This window comes from Leucopleurus acutus (genome assembly GCF_964270905.1).
Source record: "Leucopleurus acutus genome assembly, chromosome: 7".
In the NCBI taxonomy this organism is placed as follows: Eukaryota; Metazoa; Chordata; class Mammalia; order Artiodactyla; family Delphinidae; genus Leucopleurus; species Leucopleurus acutus.
In genome coordinates, this window is record NC_139150.1 from 11,551,441 (window position 1) to 11,573,887 (window position 22,447).

Sequence of the window (22,447 nt, forward strand, 5' to 3'; positions counted from 1 at the left end):
TTAAAAACATGTGCTGCTGGTTCCTTTCTACTTAGATCTGTGCCATTCTCTTGATTTTGAAAGTGAAAATGAGAATGTTCCCTACCTTGGCTGATGGCAGCCCTGACCTTGGCCAGTGTTGGAAGAGCTTTCCCATTTCTGGGACAAAAGGATTAACTTGCTGATGAAAATCAGTGTTCCCTTTCATAGTAATAATCACCATCTATTGAGTACAGCGTGCAAGTCAAGCTCTTTATAAACATGATTGCAAATCTTTAAAATCAAACTGTAAGGTAAATACTAGCTCCATTGTATAGGTTAGAAAATTGAAGCTCAGAGGGGTTTAGTGACTTACCCACCATGACACAACTAAGAAATGGTAGAGCCTGCGCTTGAAATCCAAGGCCATCTCATTAAAGTGTTCCTTAGTAATATCCTTTAAAGAATTATGGAATAAGTTGTACCTATCACCAAGATTTTGTGAAAAAAATCCTTTACATAGGCTTTTTGATGACTTGCTAATAATTGCGGACTTACGTTATCATTCATTATTCATTCGTTCAACAAATATTTATAGAGCACTTAATATGTACCAGGCACTATGCTATGCTATGCTAATTAAATGTTGCTAATAAAAGGTCCCAGTAGAAGCCATATGGTATTTCCCATGTAAATACTTTTTTCTCCCTACTCCTTCAGAAGTAGTCCTAAATGAGGACCACAAATCAGTTCCCAAATTGAATTGTACATTTGGATTATTCTGGACACCTGTTAACATATTTTCAAGTATGTGATAAAATATTTCCAAAGCAGATCAGGGCAGGTTCATATTTTACCCCCAAAAAGGCAGCCAGGCCAAGAGCCAAGTTAGTAGCGAACTCCTGATGTTCTCTGAGGGCATGGTTGAACCGAAAAGTTAAATCAAGTGTGTACAGTTAAGGTTTGGATTTTGTATTTGACTTTGTAAAACACCTCATATTTTCTGACATTTCTCGGTGCCTCTGGAATCCATTCTTCCACCCAGAGTGGAAGATTCTCTGTAAGACGTACTAGTTCTAGCCTCTTTATCTGTGCTGTATGTGGGGTTCTGAATCAACCCCCACAGGCTGCATCATGTATTCCATCTAGGATTTTTAGCAAACTGTCTTAATATGCCTTTTCACAGGGTGCGTAGTCCATGTGGGTGATGGGGCATCAGTCCAGACACAGCTGTGAAGTGACAGCTGGATGATCAGAGCTGGGTCCATTCTAATCTCTGTCTTCACTGATGCCATGAAATTTTGCGCAGGGAATAGATTGATGCTAAAGTAAGTGGGATTGTTGATACTCTTGGTGGCAGTGATAGCAATCAACAAAGTGTGGTGTGGTAGAAACAGGAAAACCCGGCTTCGGTTCTGGCTTCCCCATTTACTAGTTTTGAGGTCTCTGAACACCCCTGAGGCTGTTTTCTCTTCTGTTGAATGTGAATAGTAATAAGCTACTGATGAAAAGCAGGTGTTCCATAAATAGTAGGTACTATTTTTGTTATTACTGACTATGTGTATGTATTTGTAGTCAATATATATTAACGTGTATGTGTTTGTATATGTGTATATATAAAAATGAACCAACAATCCAATTCAAGTTCACAAGACCCAAGTAAGGTGGAAGTGGATTAGGTAGACAAGTATGACCGAAATTCTTTTCTATTTATCAAACGCTGGGCTGTGCAAGTTTTGTTCAAGGTTGAATTCTAACACATAAGTAAAAACTGTGTCGTTTCCATTTTGCAGCAAGTATTTATGAGTGCCTTTTATGTCCCTGGCATTGGACATAGGGAGATAGGAACTTATAGATGGTTCCGGATCTGAGGAAGCACTGCTTCACAAAAGAACTCAGGTGTCCAGGCAAGAGTTGGGAGGTTTTTTTTTTTTTTTAAGCTAAGAGGCATCAAGGGGCCATGATAGGTCCATTGCTCTGGGGGTACAACCACTGCAACAGGAGCTCATCTGGGAAGGCAGGAGGGGATAAGGACCAGGATTTCAGTTTGAAACAGAAGGAGGAGGTAAGGTGGGTCTGTGCTGGGCCTGATGGTTAGAAAGTGCACAATGTGTGCTGGTTGAACAAAGTGAAATTATAGATTCCTGGGTAAATCCCTTAGTAAGATTTGGCTGAACTTGACCTTGAGGTTTGAGCAGAGAGGGTAAGGAGTAGAAAATAATTCGGGCTTGGAAGTCAAAGCTCTGGGTCCAAATCCTGGCTCTGGTCCTACTGAATTTATGTCTTTGGGTGAATGACACAGTCTCTCTTTCCTCATCCACAGAATATAGCTAAAAATATAGTTTTCCGTAAAGAGCCTGGCATCAAGTAGGCACCTAAAAGGAAGTTGTTAGGTAATGACAGTCACTGAGCCCTATATTGAGATGCACCTTCATTTTCTTCAGCAGCACCTAAAACTGAAAATGCCAAGAGCCTTTGGAGGAAGCTTTGGACAAGTTCTGAGTAAACTGTCTCCCTGGTGGAAAAATGGGAGAGAGAAGAGATGGCTCTTTGCATTATCTATGCTGTGGATTCTGTAGGAATCTATATCTATACTATATAGGTTCTATAGGAAAACTGCCTTTTCAAGTTCTCCATTTGATTTTTAAAAATTGAAATGTAGGGCTTCCCTGGTGGCGCAGTGGTTGAGAGTCCGCCTGCCGATGCAGGGGACACGGGTTTGTGCCTGGTCCAGGAGGATCCCACATGCCGCGGAGCGGCTGGGCCCCTGAGCCATGGCCGCTGAGGCTGCGCGTCCGGAGCCTGTGCTCCGCAATGGGAGAGGCCACAACAGTGAGAGGCCCACGTACCGGGAAAAAAAAAAAAAAAATGAAATGTAATTCATATACCATAAAATTCATCCTTTTAAAAGTGTACAATTCAGTGGATTTTAGTGTATTCACAAGGTTGTGCAGCCATCACCACTAATTCCAGATCCATTAGGTTTTTAATACCTAATTTTTATCATTGTTGGTAAGGTAATCCACCCTTATTAGTTAAAATAATACTTTTTAACCTTTCAGAAGTATATATAGCAAATGCAAATGTTCTATAAAAGTGAGTAGTCTGTGTAGATGGTTGGCATCAGACCCTTAATCTGATCCCTCCAAGGTGCCCCTGCTGGCACAGATGCTAGGAGTACAGTGTGTGACAGTGCTCATTCAGCCTCAGCGTTGACATTCCTGTGAGGGTGCTGAGGCTTGCAGGGTTAGAGGAGACATAGTGTCCCTTTACCATGGAAGTGACCCTTCCGCAGTCGGAGATGGTGGTTGTTGGCTTGCCCACCCCCCCTTCAGGGCGCTCTCCTGACTGCAGCCCACCGCCCCATGGTCCTTCACATCCTTTGCTGCAGCATCTACATCTGAGTGTCTGGACCCACCCTGCCAGTCCCACCCTCCCAGTCCCCTTTCTGCTGCCTGATGTGGTTAGGGGCAGCAGCCTGCCTCCCTTGCCCCAGTTTCTGCCTGGCCTCCATGGGACATAGCTGGCTCTTATCTGTTCTTATATGACCAAGCCTTGGCCTGGTTTTCCATTTCTTGTGATACATCCTGTATGTAATTCCTCACTCCTCCCTGACCTGGAGCCTGTCTTGAATCCAACACTTAGAAAACTCTGGAATTTCTAAGACATAGTGAAGTGGTCTCTGCAGCAAAGACATTCTACATATGTTCATGGTCACCAGTAGAGCAGGAGCCACAGACCATGTAATGCCATCCTCAGAGAAGCTTCAGCTCTGGAGGAGGTTACCTTGTGGCAGGGATTTGCGGTTGTGTCGCTACCTCTCCCACAACGAGAATCCATGAAGCACCAGCGTAGTGCTAGGCTCAGAGTTATCTCTCAACAAATGTGGGTTTGTCTTCCCTGTGAATATTTGAAAGAATGAGAGACTAGGCTAAGAAGGTAATTGGACACTACGCACCTTGGCATGTGGCGTATCTTAGTCCTGGAAAAACAAGAAGAGATTTTTTTTCCCCCTTGTTACCACTTGGGTTTTCAACGTTTACACTCTTTTGGGGTGTTACTTTCTCTTGGTTTATTTATCCATAAACCTCTTTTTCTCTTATTTCTTCTGTACATCATTCTTTCCTGGATTTCTACGAGGGTCTCATGGGTTCCTGGTGGCTCAAACCTGAGACTTCCTTTTGTGACCTGGCTCTGGCTGTCAGTGGTTCTCACTGAACTCTCTGGGGCGATAGAGAGACCTGTCTCCTGACCTTTCCTCTGTGATTAACTTCTCCTGCTGCAGTGGTCTTAGCCATGGAGCCCTTCCTGATGTTTTCCAAGTCTGTCTCCTTCCGGTAGACTGAGGAGGCATAAAAGGGCGGACTACTCTAGGCTTTGATGTTGACCTCTCTGGGTTTTCGTCCAGGCGTTATCTTTATAACTTTTGTGTTTGTTTCGGTTGGGTTTGGTGGCTTGGAGCGCTTTCCCAACCCCCAAGGTTACCCCAGGAAGCCACAGGGCCACACTTAGGAGGGCATCGTCCCCCCTCCCCACTTTCACCCTCAGCTCAGATACACACGTGTCTCGCATTAGCAGGCCATTTCCAGTGACCAGCACCGCGCGCCCAGCTCCTCCACTGCTGTGAGCCCCATGCTCTGGCTGCCGAAACCACGGATGGAAATGAGGCAGTCTGTGCCGCCTCTCCTAATCTGGGGTTGCTCCTGTCCTCATACGTAGGGATCCTCCTCCTCTGTTGCTCATAAATCAGGGAGGGCCGGTTGGAAACCAGACAAGAAGTTAAATACTTTTTCCCCTAAGAAAATCTCGATTAACTAATGGCATTCGCACCCCTTCTACCTTTCAAGTCATATTTTCTGCCTCTCACCAGCTGTGACCTTTGTCAAGTCACTTAACCTCTTGGAGCCGTGGGTTCCTCTGTGAATTACGGAGATCAGCCTTTCAAGATTGCTGTGGGAACGAGATGAGGTCATCTTAGGTCCGCCCCGCAGCACTTTGTAAGTCTCCTCACGGCAGCCTACACACATACAAGAATATGCTTATTGGCTGTCTGCTATTAATTGTAAGCTCCAAATAGGTAGGGATCAGAACTATTTTTTCTCTCCTCTATCCTCAGCCCAAGGTGGTGCCCAACGTATAGTAATATTTACTGACTGAGTAATATTTACTGACTGACTGACCAGCACACGGAAAACACTGAGCACGTAGTAAATGCACCGTAAGTTGTTAGTTTTCTCTCTTTCCCTCCCCGGTTGCCTTTTTAAAATGGAAGCTCCTGAGAGACTAGTTTATTTTTCTCTATGGACACCGTGAATCACATTACAACGCTGTTTCCCTCTTTGGGTTGGCAGCTGGAGGACTCAGAGCCAAACCTGTGGCCGCCCCAGCAGGTGTGCAGCACCTCATGGCACACATAGAAGTGCTCACTCACTCCGACTTATGCTTTTTCCCTTTGCCCCTATTTTTTTTTCCTATTTTTGCTGCTGTATTGAACATATTTCTATAAACTGCCGTAAATTCTATTTAGAACAAGAAAGGGTGTCAATTCATTTAAGCTAGTTGGCAAATGTAGTTTTGTTCTGGCTACAAAATGTCCACTTGCTATTTTATTTTTCAGCTGTAATTATCAAATACCCATTTTTTTTTGTTAAGTGTAACATAATGGTTAAAAAAAAGTTAATGTAAAGCAACAGTAGTATAAGAGACTCTTGAAGTAGGAGGATATGGGCTGGAATCACCATTAACTGTGACCACGGGCAAGTTTCTGAGAATCCCTTTTTTAATCTATAAAATGGATGGTATAAATTGGATTATTTGAGGATTAAATGAGATAAGGGCTCCCACACAGCCCTTGGTATTTGGTGAGCACTCGGCACATACCCGCCTCTTTATTCCTCCTGCTCTGCACACAGCCCCACCATGGACTCTAGGGAATCAGAAACAAAGTTTGGTTCTCCTGTGACTGACAGTCTGGAATAACCATACAAATTAGCGCGTGCTTTATGCCAAATGGGCAACCCAGACAAAAGCCTCTGAATAGGGAGGTGTTAGCAAGCCCGGCGTGATCTGAGAAGTGGTGCTTGGCGGACAGCACAGGTTCAGTAGGACTTAGAGGAGGCGGGGACTGGGGCCCACGGGGACACTCGTGGCTCAGCTCAGAGGCAAGTTGGGGTTCCTGTGGTGAGGGGCTGGCCGGAGTCTCGGACAGAACTTGGAGGGGCCCGGGACTTGGCACAGCTGCTGGCGGGCCCCCAGGGAGCAGGTTAGAGCAAACCTCCGAACCTCCTTCCACTTTTCTTCCGCAGCCGGGCACGTGCTGGGCTCCTGGGAAGCAGTGAGCTTGCTCTCTCTCAGTGTGACAGACTTGGGTTCTAGTCTCAGGGCTGCTGTGACCTCAGTGAGTTGTTCAGCTTCCCAGCCCTCGTTTCCTCATCTGTATGGGGGGCGGTGCTGGCACCTACCTCATACCGTTGTCCTGAGGGTCCAGTGAGAAAGTGCCTGTCAAGCCCTTAGCCTAGTGCTGCCTATGGCAAGTGCACCATGAACGGCACTGGCTCTTCCTGGCTCCCTGTGCGACACTGGCCATCGCATTAGCCTGCGGCCCATCTGTCTGGTCACTTTCAGGAAGATGAAGACTAGGATTATCTGTGTTCTCCAGCAAGGTGTGTTGTATGGTCTTTGTTCGCTTTCTTTTCCCCGTTCTGTTGTCCTTTAACCTCTCTAGCAATGCCAGGCTTTGTTATTTCAGAGCAGAATTTTAAACTGTAAGACAAACTGTGTTTACACGTTTGTTTCTTTTCAAAAAAGAAGGAGGGGAGGGAGGGAGGGAGAGAGGAGGGAAGAAGGAAGGAAGGAAAGCTCAAATGAGTAAGACCAAGAGTTTTCCTTTCCTTTAAAGACAGTGAGCTGAGGAAAGACTTGTGGGCTCCCTTTGCAGATCTGGGTATTTGGCTAAAAAGGTTGAGTGCCTCTGAGAGGCGAGATGGGTGCTGTGATGTGTACACTGTAATGCTCACTATGCTTTAATATGGGAAAAGAAAAAGAGTAGACCTTCCAAACCCCCGGGTAGCTCTACGCTGTAGCCTTACTAAGGTCAAAGAGGTGTTGCTCCTGGGGAGGCGGGGGTGGGGGCCCTCCTACCTCTCTCCACATCTCATCTCACCTCCCCTCCCCTCCTCTCCCTCTTTGTCTTGGGAAGCTGCCTTTTATATATTTGAGCAGCCAGTGTTCCTTTATTTCACCTGACTCTTTTCCAATTAGTAGCCGCTCACCTCAGGGGAACATAATTAAAAGGGCTCTAGTTATCTGGGGGAAAGGAATTAACAAATTGAGAAAGTGCAGTAATAATGAACGGGGACTATAGGATCATTAATAAGTCTGCAGTATCCATATTCATGCCTGTCCATTGCTAGGAATGAGCTCATGCTGCAGGACTTACCTATAAGAGCAGTGCTCTGCATTGCAGGTCTGGAGTTGGTGAGAGGACTGGGTGAATAGCCCCCTTGGTTTTCCAGCACGCCTTTTCTTTTGGCTTAAGTTCTGAGTATGTGCTGTGGGACAGTATAGGCTTTCAGTCCAACAGCCCTGACTTTGAATTACAGCTTCACTCTAGCTTTGTGACCCTGGGGCAAGTTACTTCACCTTTCCAAGCAAGCCTGTTTCCCAATCTGAAAATGTGGATAGCAGTGACACCTTGCAGAGTTGCCTTGAGAATTATGTGTGAGTGATGCACAAAAGCACCTGGGTTATAGTAGCTCAATTGACATTAGTTCCTTTTCCCCTTAAGAGGATTCAAAGTAAACATACCTTTCAGGTAAAGGTCATTATGTCGTCACTGCCTTGACACTAGCAATATAACCCCTCTCCTTTTCAGGGGAGAAGGAAGAAAGAATAGCTTTTACTCTTCCAAGATGACAGTGATGAAGTCAGATAGTGCCGTAATTCCCAGAGAACAAAGGCCTAGGGCAGATACACCCTGTCCCGCTACTCAGAGATGTACAGTGGCAACCCACAATCGCCGTCAGCCACAGGGCAGTTGTGACACGGTTGTGATGGCCCGCCTATGCATGAACTTGGTCGTAGCTGTTAATATTATCACCCCTTTAATTTAATCATGTGCATTGTTGGTTCTGCACATGTTGTATCTAATTGCCATTTAAAATGTCTTCCAAATTGCAGTCAGATTCAGCATTGAAATGTAAAGTCAGTGTGAATGGTGAAAGGCACCAGAGCAGAGAAGCATAGTGTTCATTTACTATTGGTGAAACAGATATTTGCGTTGATATTTTCTTGATAAGCAATAAACAAGTTCTTTCTGGGACCTAACAAATGAAGATAGCATCTAGATAAAGTATTATGTTTTGTTACTGAGATACCTTGGATAAAACAAGGGCATTGATGACTCTGAATCAGAAAATGATTCAGAAGAGTCAGGTTCTGAATGTGAAGTTTCTTAGGACTAGCTTAACCAATTTTTTGCTATATTTTCTTTTTAAGAAAGCGTGATGAGTGGTTTTACAAATTTGTCATTCTGTGTGATAAGCAAGTAATGAGTCATAGTTTACTTGGTGGTTTTTGCATTTTGGGTGGTACATAAAATCAAGTTTAAATGTTACCCTCTGAAGAAAGTGATAAACAACCCTACTGAGCTCAGTAAGTAGACAGGTGACAAGGGAGTGTGCTTGGGGTCAGAAACTCATGTATAGAGGTGATGCATGTCAAACACCTCACGCTCATCATGGAGTCTCGACTGTCCTCACCAACACTTTGCCAGGTATCCTTCAGAACCAGGGAAGGAACAAGAAACCATTCTTTGGGCACTAAGAGAATGGGTCCAGTCATACCAGCCATGCCAGGGCTGTGAAGAGAACCCACTTGGACATAATAGCTTACTGAGCCTACCATGTGCTGCTCCTGTGCTAGGCACTTCATGGATTCTCTCTAATCCTTGCAACAATCTTGAAAGATTTCCACTGGGGCTGGTACTGCCCTTTTAAAAGACACTTTGCCAAGATATAACGAAAGATATTAAAAACAGTCCTGCCCTTTGACTTGGTAATTCCGTATTTGGGAATTCATGCACATGAAGTTGTTCATTTTCATTATGATGTTACTTATAGTGAAAAGTTGGAAGTGGCTTAATGTCTAACTCTAGCAATAGGGTTCAGCAAATTAAGGGACATCCATACTTGGTTGAATATTACATAGTCTTTAAAATAATCACAAAGTTTATATTATAATATGGGAAATGTTAATGTAGCCAGTGAGAAAACAATAAAATATATGCACTCTATAATTTCAAAGATATTTTTAAATATTAATGTTAATATTGGAGGAGAATAATACAAAAATAAAAGTAGTTGTGATAAGATGACTTGATCGTGGGTGAGTGTCCCCTCCTCCCAAATTTCTCTTTACAACAACAAGAAAAAACAAACAAAAGAGAATGATTCAGTAGCTGCAAAGACTATTGAGGTATATTGAGAATACAAATTGTTTTCAGAATGCAGGTAGAATTACCCAGTTACATATTTGCTACATTCAGATGTTAAGGAGTCTCTGGGGTTTCTTTTTTCCCTCTCTCCCTCTCCCCACTTGAAATTTGTAATCATTGTATTTGCAGAGCAAAAATGCAGTAGATTCAGGGACACATTTGAGGTTTTATAAGCAAATGATGACACAGTAAAAGGTATTTGTCCAAATTTGCATTCATACAAAACATGGTGTGCTGTGATTTCAGAATAAATGTGTTTTAAATATTTTCTAAATACAGAGCTGTTGCAGCCCTAAGTTGGCTAAGAAACTACATTTCTATGACAGGCCATAATTACCCTTTGGTAAATTATTGGGCTTAAAAAAAAAAAAAATAACCTACCTAATGGTACCTGAAGAGTGAGTCTCACTTTGTCCCTTTCTACATCTGCCATCACTTCTAAGACTCCTTTTTACTCTCTTTCATTGATTTTTATTGCAGGACAAAAGGGCATGGCATTAAAACCTACATATTTAAAATTCTAGAAATTTTTTTTTTCAGATAAGAGCCTATATAGTCTCAGATAAGAGCCTAAATTATACAGAGGCTTTTGCTGTAGGTATTTATTTTTACCTTTTTCTCACAGTTGTTTGAATGTCCTTTTCTATACATTAATTCATTTGTTGGAATTTCAGTTCAGAAATTCTAATTAAAACTCAGGGTCATTTGTCACTTGCATGACAGTGCTGGTAGGAGCTGGGAAAGTTTATAAGATTTGGTTAAATATTATGGATTTGAGTTTTCTCCCTTCTATGTGTTTGGCTGTACTTCTGGACACATTAATAAGTGGCCATTTTTCTGGAATTCTGCACTCTTCCTGCTTCCTTTCATTACATTAGGCAAGGTTCCACTAGATGAGGCATTTGCAGTCTTAAGACTTCCTGCCAGGGTTCAGACTTTGTAGTTTTGACATTGAAGCTGTCGTGTTCCTGAAGCTACTTAATTAGAAACACATTCATTTCAATGTACACTGGAGAAAGCTTGGACAGCAGAGCCAGGCACACTGGGAAGTTTGAGCATTTGTGTAGCTGGCAGCTAAACTAATGGTTTACAGTTTAAGGGGAAAAAATATCATAGGGCATTTCCGTGCCCCTAGAAGCGAAGGGAAGCTGAATGTGCACAGCAGATACCTTTTTTAAAAAGGAGAGAAGAAGAAGAAGAAAGACAACTCCACTTTCACTGCAGTTTTGTGTCTAATTCTTTCTTTGGCTATTATCAAATCCAAAAATCTTCTAGAAGAATAGTTGCCAAACTGGGCTGCTAATATTCAAGACTGTTTTACAGGCTCCCAAGATATATTCCTGCAGAGGTCTGTAGTAAGGAGAACATTTTATATTCTGGGGAAGGATTTTTGCTTGAAGAATTTTATTTGTTGAATGGTAATGAGGGAATTGTGCTCTTTCTTATTTTTAAATGTTTGAGCAATTTTAAAATGCACATATGATGTTTAAAAAACCTTCGTTGCCCATCCATTGCTTTCAGGATAAAGCCTAAACTCCTCAGCATTCAGTGGAAAGCAAACCTCTCCTTTTTCATTTCTTACCCCTCCTCACTTCCCTACCCTGTCCCCAAGAAAGCCACCCTCCTAGGTCCACTTCCATGCCACCAGCTGCCCCAGAGGAAAGGTACCTGGGCACCTCAAGTCTGAGCCAGGTATCTTTCCACTGGGCTCATAAAATACCTTTTTGTACCTTTCTCAGGATGTATCACATGCTGGAGAGACAGATGGAAACACTGTCAATGTCTTGCTTCCTCTCTACTCCTTGACCTCCCTACCTGCAGGAAAAACACTGGGTGGGAGGCGGGCCTGGGGATTTTAGGTCCAATATTACAAAGTCAGTGTGGCATGGAGGAAGAGGGTTTGGAGTCAAATCCTAGGGTTGCCGCTTGTTTTAATGGCATTAGAGAAGTGATTTAAGCTCTCTGGGCCTATTTCCTCCTCTGTAAAATGAATATAATACCTACCTTGTGAGGTTGTGTGGGTTAGGAAAGATGAATTTCAAGTTCCTTGTATAATGGCTAGCCCATTTATCGTTGGTAAGTAGCATCATAATGATAATTTATATGTGTGCCCCTGAAACCAAAGGAAGTCAATCCATAATGCCCAGGTTTTAAAGCCCCTGGAGTTGGGTTCTCATCTCCTGCTCAGTCACTAACTAAGGGAACCCATTGCTCTGGGAATGAAGCAGTTGGAAGGGGCTTTTTGAATTAGTGTCATCAGATGGCATGTGTGCAGTTGGGGTGGAGATGCTTGCTGGCTTTGATGCACTTCGTCCAACCAGAATGAACAGTTAGATCACATCTCTTGATGGCAGGAGGAAACAGCAAATAAAAAATCATTCCTCTTTGAAGCACATCATGCCCTCCATCTGACATTGTTAACTGCTTTTTCTGTTGTAATCATGGCAACAGTGGTTCCCATTTGTACCAGGAACTGCACTAATCACTCGACGTATATTTTCTCATTCTGATAGCAAGCTGCCAGTTAGATTCCAAAGTGCCATTTTAAAGATAAGGCAACTGAGGCTATGCAATCGCATGGCTGCTACTTAGGGACTAATGCCAGGGTCAGTGCTCTTCCCGCCACCCATGCTTTTAAGGCTGCCCACATTTTGAAATTCTTCCGAAGTTTCTAGGCTTGGGAACAAAATGTCACATTAGGATTTTTGTTGTGAAAGGAAATGTAACTGTGCATACGTTTATTAAAACAGTTTTTCTCCAAATAGTGAACCATGTGTAATTTTCTGTCAGAAGCAACAGACATTAAAGCAGCTGTGTGTCTCTGTTTCTCTTCACAGCGCTCCCATGCCCTACCTCATAGGAATCCATTTAAGTTTAATGGAGGTAAGTGGGCTCCTCTCCTCCCCAGATATCTCTGTTTGCGGTTGTGTTTTGCTATGTGGCAGTGGAAAAGACGCAGTCTCTGGATTCACAGCTCTACACACGGGAGCGTGTCAGAGCAACGCCTCATGCACAGAGCTGAGCGTTCAGCTTAGACCCTTTCCACTGGGCTCTTGTTTCCAGTGTTTTTCCACTTTGTTTGGAGATTGTCAATTTTCATGGGTGAGGGAGTGAGGTTCAAAGAGGCAGGAGGAAAGGGTTCTTTAAGGGTTTGAACGAGGGAAGGAAAATGATTCACTTTTCAAAATGATGTTTATTCTAAAACACTGCAACAATATTATATTACATTTTTTCTCTGTAGAAAATGTGGTATAGAAAATATACAGAAGTATAAGTAGGAAAATTAAAATTATCCACAATACCATTATTCCAGATTCAAACACTGTTAGCATTTTATTTTTCTTCATCCTCGTCTTTATTCTGTGAATATATATTTTGTATAAATGTACTTCACTGTTATGGTATAGAATTTTATGTCTTTATTTCATTTAATATTATGGCATGGGGATTTCTACATGTTTTTGTCTACCCTCAGTAATAATTTTTAATTTGCTACCGGCCCTTCCACTGTTTGGATATGCCACAACTTAGCCATTTTCCTATTACTGTTGGACACTTAAAGCTGTTTATAATATTTCACTATTATAAATAGCATGTCAGTGAACATCTTTATGCATAAGGCTTAATCTGCATCTTGACTTAACTTCCTTAGCGTAGAACCCCTAAAGTAGAAATGCTTGGTCAAAGCTATGAATCTAAGGCCAGATTGCTTTCTGCATGGCTGTACCGGTTAGATAGCAATTCTTTTAAGGGACTTTTCTGTGCTTTTGTAAGTGCCACTGGTTTGTAGACATGAACCCTAAGCTTTTCCCTCCTCAGGAGAGAGCTGAAATTTGCACTAGAGCAAAATGGGGCAGGAGGTAGGGGGCTTGCCTGTTTTGCACAGGAGATAAGCTCTCAGAGGGAAAAGCTAAAGCCATGTCCGTCTGTGATGATGCTTTGCATGTCTTAAAGGAAGTGCTACTTCTCTTCTTCTGTTGCCTTCATTTCACGTCGACGAGGACCACCTGCTTCTTCACTGTTGCACACTGTGCTATTGTGCTTACGAAAATGAAACAAGTTGGTTATCGAAAAACCTGTTTGTTTGACATTGAGAATCTTGATCAAAATAGACCACAGAAATCTGCTCAAATTTCTAATTTGACAGGACGGCCATGTGGCTCCTACATTCTGTTAACAGTTCCTCCTTGTCATCACCCAGCCCTGAGCACATACAGTACACAGTTTATGGACTATCTTGGATGGTGTATTTAGATTAGCTTGAAGAGATTTCTTCTGTGTTTTACCTTTGTTTGTCAAGTTTGGGGGTGTATTCAAAGCTCCTGTGTGAAAAATTGAAAGTGAGTACTTGCTAATAGAACTTTCGTGTCAATTGTTGTACAGTTGGAAACTCTAATCTAAAGACCATTTGGTCTATCGGCATCCACGGCTCTTTCCTGCCTCTTCTGCCTTCCAGGCTGTTCCAGCACGGGTTTTTTCAGGCTCCGTTTCACAGCCCTTTACCTTGAGCATTGTCCAGGTTTCTAGTCGTGGCTTGCTTTTCTTTTCTATATGCCCTCTGGCCATCTTTTGTAAGGCTTTTTGCTTTTGCCACCAGGGTAATGTCAGTGACTCCCAACTGTGATTCTAACACTGGCATGCCTCTCTCTGAACTTAAGGCCCAGAGCTGCAAATGCCAGTGGAAGGTCACCAAGATGTACTGTCGATGTCTCAAACTCAGTCTTCCCCAAACCCCTTATTACACACACCCGTCGAGTTACTCCACTCCCCTTCCGCTGTTCCCGGTCCCCGTGAGTGGCACCACTGCCTGAAAAGGCACCAAAGTGGGTCACGCTGAGCATGGCTGAGTGTCCTCTTTCTCATTTCTTTCTCTCTGAATAGTCACCAAGTCTCTGCCATGTCTCTCGCCCTGTTCCTTCCTCGCTGCCTTCGTTGACGTTTTACCTTGCTTTCTTAGATTTTTGCAAAGCCTTATTCGTTCATTCGAGAAGCAGGATCAAGGCCTCTTGTTTGCCGAACATTTTGCTAGGTCGTGGAGGTATGAAGATGAGTATGAAATTCTGGTCACTCTGCCTTTAATAGCCTGCCTTCCAGCCTCCTCTGCCCTACCCCCGAGTCCTGCTCAGGCTCCCCGCTGCTGTCAAGCCTCCTGTCCTCTCGCTGTCCCTTGTTAGCCAGTGCTCTGGCTGGTCTCTGAAACACCCCCATCCCCACGCCCCTGCATGGCTAAACCTTCTCTTCCCCAGCTGTTGGAGGAAGTCCTCCCGTTGGCCGTTGTCTCTGCTTGCTGTACCTCTTGCTCAGGATGACAGCTGTTTGCTTCCCTGCCCTCTCCTTCAGCCCTAGGAGCAGGAGCTCTTTGGGAACAAGGCCTGTGCTTCATTCACTGTGGTGTCCTCAGCACCTAGCAGGATACGCAGCAGGTGCGTTCTGAAAAGAAAGATTGAGTGAGTGCTTGGAAAGCTGGAATTTGGAACACATTTAGAGCCTTCCCGTAGGCATTGCTGTTGTCAGGGAACCCAGCACCATAATTTTACTTAAAGGTGGAGGGAGTAAATTTTTTTACTTTTTATGTGATTGTAAGTAATTTAAAACAAGGGTTTTTTGTAGTAAAACATGCCGTGCACAACAGGCATAAATTTTGAAGCTGAAACTTGAGACAGAGTTTTGCACTTAGGTGAATGGGTGCAAGTCCACTCTCCTTGGCCTTTGAAGCGTTTTAAATGAGGAGGTTTGGGAAGCACTGGCCAAGATAAATCTTAGCCCTGCTGATTTAAATTAGGGAGGGTTTGCCATGCTGAACTACTATGTGGTCAGCACTAAAAGAAAAACAAAAATAGTAGTTACCCCACTCTTGAAGCCAGCTAAGACACTTTCCAAGCAAAATAGCGTTTCCTGCATGTGTGAGGCAGCTATGAACTACCAAGTCATGAAGTACAGTCTCCTGATCTCCTCCCATGGATTTCAGCTCAGACTCGGAGTCCTCCGGTCATGCTTTTTGATTGGGCTTATCTGGTTCTATTAGACCTTCAAGTGAGAGAGATGGTTCCCTGAGATTTCTTCCAGGAACCATGGGCTATAATGCTTGGGGGTGGAGCTCATACCTGGGGCCAAAGGAAGACTCTTTAGGGAAGGAGATTGGGAAGGCCCATCTCCTCTCGCACACTAGTTTTCTTACTGGCAATTCAGCAAAAGGCTTATTTTTGACTGTCTTGTTATTTTTTCTTGAAAGCTATAGGCACCTTATTATGCCTTTGCATATGTGCCAGAATTTTTTAAACTTCAAATGAATGTGGCAGATGTTCATAAAAGTTTAGAAAAAGCTACCATAGGAAGACTTTTTAACCATTTTTATGACACTCAAATTTGTTGCACAAAAAGAAATATAAATTATAACCTACTGTTCTCATTTGAAAGAAGGTTATTTGGGGGGAAGATCTAATTCTAGCCTTCAAGCTCTTACAGGCTGTCCTATTTGTTAAGTGGTAACCTAGTCACCTAAAAGAGTACACCTTCCTTCTAAAGTGACAAGTTTCTAGCTGATCGTCATTCTTAGACCTCCACTGCCTTTTTATATCCTTTCTCTCATTTAAGCAAACACTAATTTGAGGCTGGTGGTAAGTTAGCAGGATAGCCAAGGGTTTTGGCATAGACCTAGTTTCTTCTTGGAGAGAATGATCATGTTAGCTGGCAGCTAGGAAACACCAAAACGCGGCCAGATTACACAGTGACTGTTTCCTTTCATTCCCTCCACCTCAGTTGAGTTCAGGAGATGCTCTGCAGCTCCTCTGTGCCATGTCTGGTAGCAGGTGCCAGGTCAGTGCTGGTAGATGGGTTCCTTTTCCTTTTTGATAAATGAAGACCTTCCTTTCCAAGCCTCACAAATAATGCTTTGTGTACAGACCTCAGAGCCACATGAGGGATGCATGCAGAAGGTGTTCTGTATCATTCCTGGTGATGGAATGGTCAGGAAGGAGGAAGGAAAGGTGATAGCAGTGACACAGTGCAGGCAGAGGCTCAGGTTAGACTGCAGATGAAGCTCCACCTATCTACAGAGGCAGTAGAGTGTGGTGGTTAGAATGTGGACTCTGGGTTCTGGCTCCCCTACTTCCTGCTTGTTTGATCTTGGGCAAGGTGATGGACCTCTGTTTTCTCACCTGTAAAATAAGGGCAATGGCCATAGCTCCCCCCTATAGTATCATTGAGGGATCTAGTGAGATATGCTGGCACATAAAGAGTTCAACAGAGGTCAGCAACCGTTGCCATTTTTATTTCCTCAGTGGCCTTAAAGCCGTTTACATTGTTAAGTTGATGCCTTTGAAATTGTGTTTTAGGGACTCTTGGGTTCCAGGGACCATCACCTTCATTCCCTAGGGAAAGAATTTCACTAGAATTGGCTTGTGCCTGCTGTTTTCTTCTGGTTGACAATGCTGGGGGCAATGTGTCAGGGATGGGAGTGGTGTTTTTAAGGAACTTGATAAATGCACTTCCAGTTCCCTGCTTGACCACTCCCTTGCAGTAGTAATTTCAGGTGTGGTACTTTGTCTCTGTATCTTACTTTCTTCATCTATAGGAGTGGTTAGTCCCCATCTCTTAAGATTGTGGTAAAGATTAAATAAATGAGTCCTGTATATGTCCAGCATATCCCAGTGTCTGGCCTGTGGTCGGTACACAATACACATCCCCTTCTATAGTAATGTTTTGGTAGCCTTCTGTGTACCAGGCATTGTATCACACTAGGGGTTCTATATAAAATGGTGAGTGTGACATAATCTGTGCCTTCAGAGTTCTGTCTAGAACGTATGCAGACAAGGAGAAAGTAATTGCAGGGAATTTGAGAGGCTATAGGCTCTGGTAGGGAAGACAGTGAACTGAGCCTTGTGGGCTCTGCTTCTCAGAGGAGAGGAATGCCTAAATGGAAACCTAGCAGATAAATTTGAGTTTCACCAGGAGGACAGGGAACAGCATCTACAAAGACTTAGAGTGTAGACCATGGTGTTTCCCAGGAAGTATGAGCAGTTCAGTGTCTGACAGGAGCGTGGAGCTGAAGGGGAGAGGAGCACTGTGGCAGGCAGGCAAGGGCCAGGCCATCCAGGGCCTTGTAAGCCGTGTTAAAGAGTTTCAGCTTTACAGGGCAACGGAGAGCCATTGAAGGGTGTAAATAGGGGAGGGTCAGGCCTCCTTCTCCTGGGCCGTTAGAAACACGGTCCTTCCATATAAAATGCTTGGAAACGGCTTAACCATGTTCATAAAGTAAATTGTTGTTTGTAAGGATCAAGGTAATTCTTAAGTAAAATTACACACCACAAGGGGCTTCCCTGGTGGCGCAGTGGTTGAGAGTCCTCCTGCCGATGCAGGGGACACGGGTTCGTGCCCCGGTTCGGGAGGATCCCACATGCCGCGGAGCGGCTAGGCCCGTGAGCCATGGCCGCTGGGCCTGTGCGTCCGGAACCTGTGCTCCGCGGCGGGAGAGGCCACAGCAGTGAGAGGCCCGCATACCACAAAAAAAAAAAAAAAAAAATTACACACCACAACCATGTACATAAAATTCAGATGTGTTAGCGTCCCAAACCCAAGCTTCCAAATGATTTCCTTGCTACCAAACTACCAAACTGTGGCAGAGGTGTTTGTAGTGATGACTTACTTTGAGGTTTCAAGCACCATTTTTACTAGATTTTTGTTTCCTCTCTGTTTCCAAGTACTCTTTATGAATTAGATAATCTTTTTACAGTGCAGTTTGAGAGGATAAATTTAGGTTATATACTAAATGCTAAGTTCCAGGCAGTAGGAACAGGGGAGTGAGACCCAGGTACCACAGGGGTCTACCTACCTCTCCCACCAATGCAATTTCAAGAGACATGTGATGGGGGCATGAGGAGACAGGCCCAGCTCACAGCTTTCCTCTCTTCCTCACCATCCTTTATGTAGGAAGGCTCAGCGGGAGCGCATGGAAGCCTGGTTTTACAGGTGCACCAAGTGCTTGGGGCAGCGCTGAGCCACCACTCCAGGGACACATCCCTGTCCACACTGAAGCACCTCTCCGTCTCTGGGATGCAGAGGCCATATTTGTCTGTGTCTGCAATAGTTTAACTGTGGAGCCTTTACACAAAATAACAGCACTGACTTATTTACAGACAAAGAAAAATAACTTTTTTTTTCCCTTTACCTCTAAAAGAACCTGAATTGCTGTCAGCTGAACTGGTGCCATTTTAACTAGCTTTTTCTTTTCATTTTTCTCTGGCATAGGAAGCCTTTAATCCCTTGTTCATTTTTTTATGTTTATTTTTTTTAAGTTTCACGGTCAGTGTAGAAGAGTGTTTCTTGTTTACCATTGTACCATTTTGCTTCTTCACAGGACTCCACAGGTAGACAGTATAAGATGTAGTTTGCCCTTGTTAATACTGTGATTCATGCAAAACTCTCAGCCATAATTATATGCAGGTATAGGTGGTGACTTGTGCATGTGTTCTCACGAGAATTGAGAAACTCCATGTGAGATCTCTTTGTTAGTGATAAGTAATCAAAGTCCTGCTTTGTAAGATGGTGATATTTGCATGAAAAATTCCACCTGGTAGTTTCAGTCATAGGTTCATGGGGAGAGATTTAGCAAGAAAGGGAGAAGGTTGGGAAGAAACTGCCGTCTTCTGTGTCCTTGTTCCATGCCAGACACAGTGCCCGGTGCTGTACCTGTTCTCACTTTTGCACATCCTAAGAATCTCTCTGCCAAGGAGGAGACATCCATATTTGCAAATGGGGAAGCTGAGGCTCAGAGAGAGAAAGTAGTTTGCATCCGGTCCCTCCGCTGTGCTGGGTTTGTCAGACCCCAGAGCCCCTGGATCAGGCTGTGTGGGTTACGCCTAACCCTGCCGCAGTCCCGGCAGAGGTTCCCAGGACCTTTGCCTGAGCTCTTCCTTCTCGGCGCAGCCTCCAGGCCATGCCCTGAGCACTGTGGTGAGGGGACGGAGGGCTCACGTCTGGCAGCCTCATATTTCTCCAGAGGAAAGCTCTGAGTACACTTGCGACTGGGGCTGGGTTACTTAGCCTCTCCGAGGCTCCATTCTCTAATCAGTGAAATTAAGCTAATATTATCCATCTCAGAGAGTTGTGAGAACTAACTGATATAATGGATGTGAAGAGCTTTTTAAAAAATTCTACCAAACATTATTCTTCATAGTGAGTAGTAAAAACAAGAGACAAAGTTTAGATCAATGAAACCCTGACGCTTGCTTAATTATATAAAGAGAAAAGTAATTGGACAGTAGCTTGGTCTTGCTGGAATTTCCTTAGCGTGCTGTTATCAAGCGATATCACATGTGAATCTGTCACATCCAGTGCATTCAGAGTGAAAATTCAGCAGCTCTGTTCAACTTAGGGCCTGAAGAATGTTCTGGATTTCGCCTGATGGATTCCCCCTGGAAGCTCTCTCCTCCTCATGTGGCGTCTGCTTTTAAATGTGTGGTTCTTAAATGCCACTTAGCCTAATGTTGGAATTAGTTAATATGAAACAACTTAAAGCCCTAGTAGTAATTTATGTTATCAAAGGGAACAAGTACTTCTGGCTGATTTAAGTATCTCTTGCAGTCAGTACATTTTCAGTCTAATTTGTCGTGACTGAAATGTTCTCTTGTGAGATGAGATAGCCCTCTGTTATAGATTAGAAAAATTGAGTAATTTATGAGGGAGAGTCCCAGTAGAAAATGTGAAACCATCATTGATGCTTTTGTTTTCCAATTTTCCTATCATCACTTAGCCAGTCAATTTAGCAACGTTAAAACTGACTTCAAAGAAGACCCAAAGTTTCTAAATTGTTACTAAGAGGAGCTTAAACTAACCAAATTCCTGTCAGATTAACACAAGGAGCAGCATGCAGGAGGCTGTGGGGCAGAGCGGAAGAGCTCTTGAGCTCTAGAATCGAGGGGACCTGGATTCAAATTCTAGGTCCGCTGCTACTGGGAGACTTTAAACAAGCTCCTTTGTTTTAAGGAGAAATCAGTTTAGCAGGGGGAAAAGTACGGCTACTAAATCTCACAGTTCGACCACTCCGTACAAAACTACTATTATGTTATCCTCTGAAGAGATGCCTATTGGAAATATTTAATAATAATATCAACCATTGAATGAGCCTCTACCAATATACATGGCACTTGAGCTGTATAATTTTTCATTGTCACGCCTTTGTGAGGGGTGCTCCTGTTTTGCAGATGGGGATGTAAAGGTGTCTCTTTGAGCTTCAGACTCCTTGGGTAGATTCTCCACTTCATAGGAGTTTTTTAATGAGGAGTAAATGAGAAAATCGGTACCTGACACGTTGTAGGCGCCAAGTAGATGGAAGTGATTATCAGTATTATGTGTGTGTAGAACTGGTAAATTTTCTTTAAAATAAGCTGAGACATCTACCTAAAATTGGCTCTGCCCTTTTTTTCAGCCTCCTTTTGTAGTTTTTATTGAGTGACTTTTTCTAAATCAACATTAGCTTAAAGGCACTCTCAACTGAATACAGCCACATGGGACTGGTGACTTCTTTTCAAACTCCTTGCAAGTGATTAGGGGCGGGGCCATTGTGGGCGCTCAGAGACCAGCAGCATGATGATTGAAAAGCGGCGCCCTTGGCCTAGTCAAATCCCACTTGGAATCAGGGCACATGTGGTTTTGTTTAACACCATGCTCAGCAGACTCATGGTACAGGTTTGTGACCATGAGACGTTTGTTGTTGATATGTGAGGTCACCACAGTAGGGGTGTTTGTCAACCAAATTAAACTTCCTCTTAATGACCTAAAATAATTGATTCGGAAGGCCTTTAAATGGGCCATGGCAATGTGTAAGCAAGCTGAAATCTGGCATTTTCTGCACAAATTATTGCATATTGTTGTTTTGTTTGTTTTGCTTTTGTTGGGAAAAATGTGGCTGGACCAAGGGCTGAGAAGGCAGGCAGTGATCCTGAGTTTGAATCCGAGCTCCACTATTTGTCCCTCTGTAACTTGGGCAAGTCGCCGAGCATCTGTGCGTGTATGCTTAACATCTCCATCTGCAAAATGGGGTTACCTGCCTCAAAGTGATGACAATTAGAAATAATATGGCTAAAGTTCCATGCACATTAGTAGGCCCTCACCCAATGGTAGCTATTACTATTAATAAAGTATTTCCAATAGGCATCTCTGAAGAAGAGCACTTAATAATAATTTTATACAAAGTGGTCAAACTGTGATATAGTAACTATTCCTTTTTTTTTCCCTTTACTAAACTGATTTCTCCATAAACTGCTCTCCGTACTAAACTTAAACATCCATAGAGAAAAGTGTGACTAAAATTGGAGCCTATAAACCTCTCTCTACATACTGTCTGATTCTCAGCTGATTTCAAAATGAATTTAAAGTTGAATATTTAAAATATATGCCATTTAGGCTACAAAAGAAGTGGGTTTTTTCTTTGCCCATTGGGTTCAGACATTTGTGACCTAAGCTCAGGCCATTGCAGGTAAGGAATGGGGCCACCGTACTATTTTTGTTTAGAAACAAAGGCATGGGCTCAGGGCTTTTCCTAAGTATGATCAACAGTGGCAGTTAAGTTGGACGTTATCAACATCCCACAGAATGGTTTATGTGCCCTGCCTAAAATCCTTTCCTCCATAAACCCAAATACCTGACAAAAACTAAAAGCTTCAGACTGGGGCTGCCTAGACTTCTGGACATGTCCTTAACCAAACAGAATATCTGTTAAACCCTGGTGCCTGGGAGTCAATTGTTTTAAAAGATGCAGTGGTAATAAATTTATATCCTGCCTCTTCAGCATTTTATTGAAAGTATTTTGTACTGACCGAACGGGTTAAATTATGAAGCTTGATAAGTACATATGCACATTACCCATCCTTAGCTTTAGAAGAAAAAAAAAGGAAGAAAAAGATAGCTAGGATTTTGGAAGTCATCCCAATTTTTAAAAATAAGAGAATTTGGACATTTTGGCATATGGGGTTTTTTAAATGAAATTTCATGGAACTG

The 22,447-nt window shown here is 43.3% G+C and overlaps 1 protein-coding gene across 1 annotated transcript in view; it reads left to right on the top strand.

Moving 5' to 3' along the window:
- Positions 1-22,447, top strand: part of DENND1A (DENN domain containing 1A) — a 548,251-nt gene that overhangs the window by 331,292 nt on the left and 194,512 nt on the right. The window contains 1 exon segment of the mRNA XM_082843076.1: positions 12,289-12,334. Within this exon segment, the coding sequence (XP_082699202.1) occupies positions 12,289-12,334 (46 nt within the window).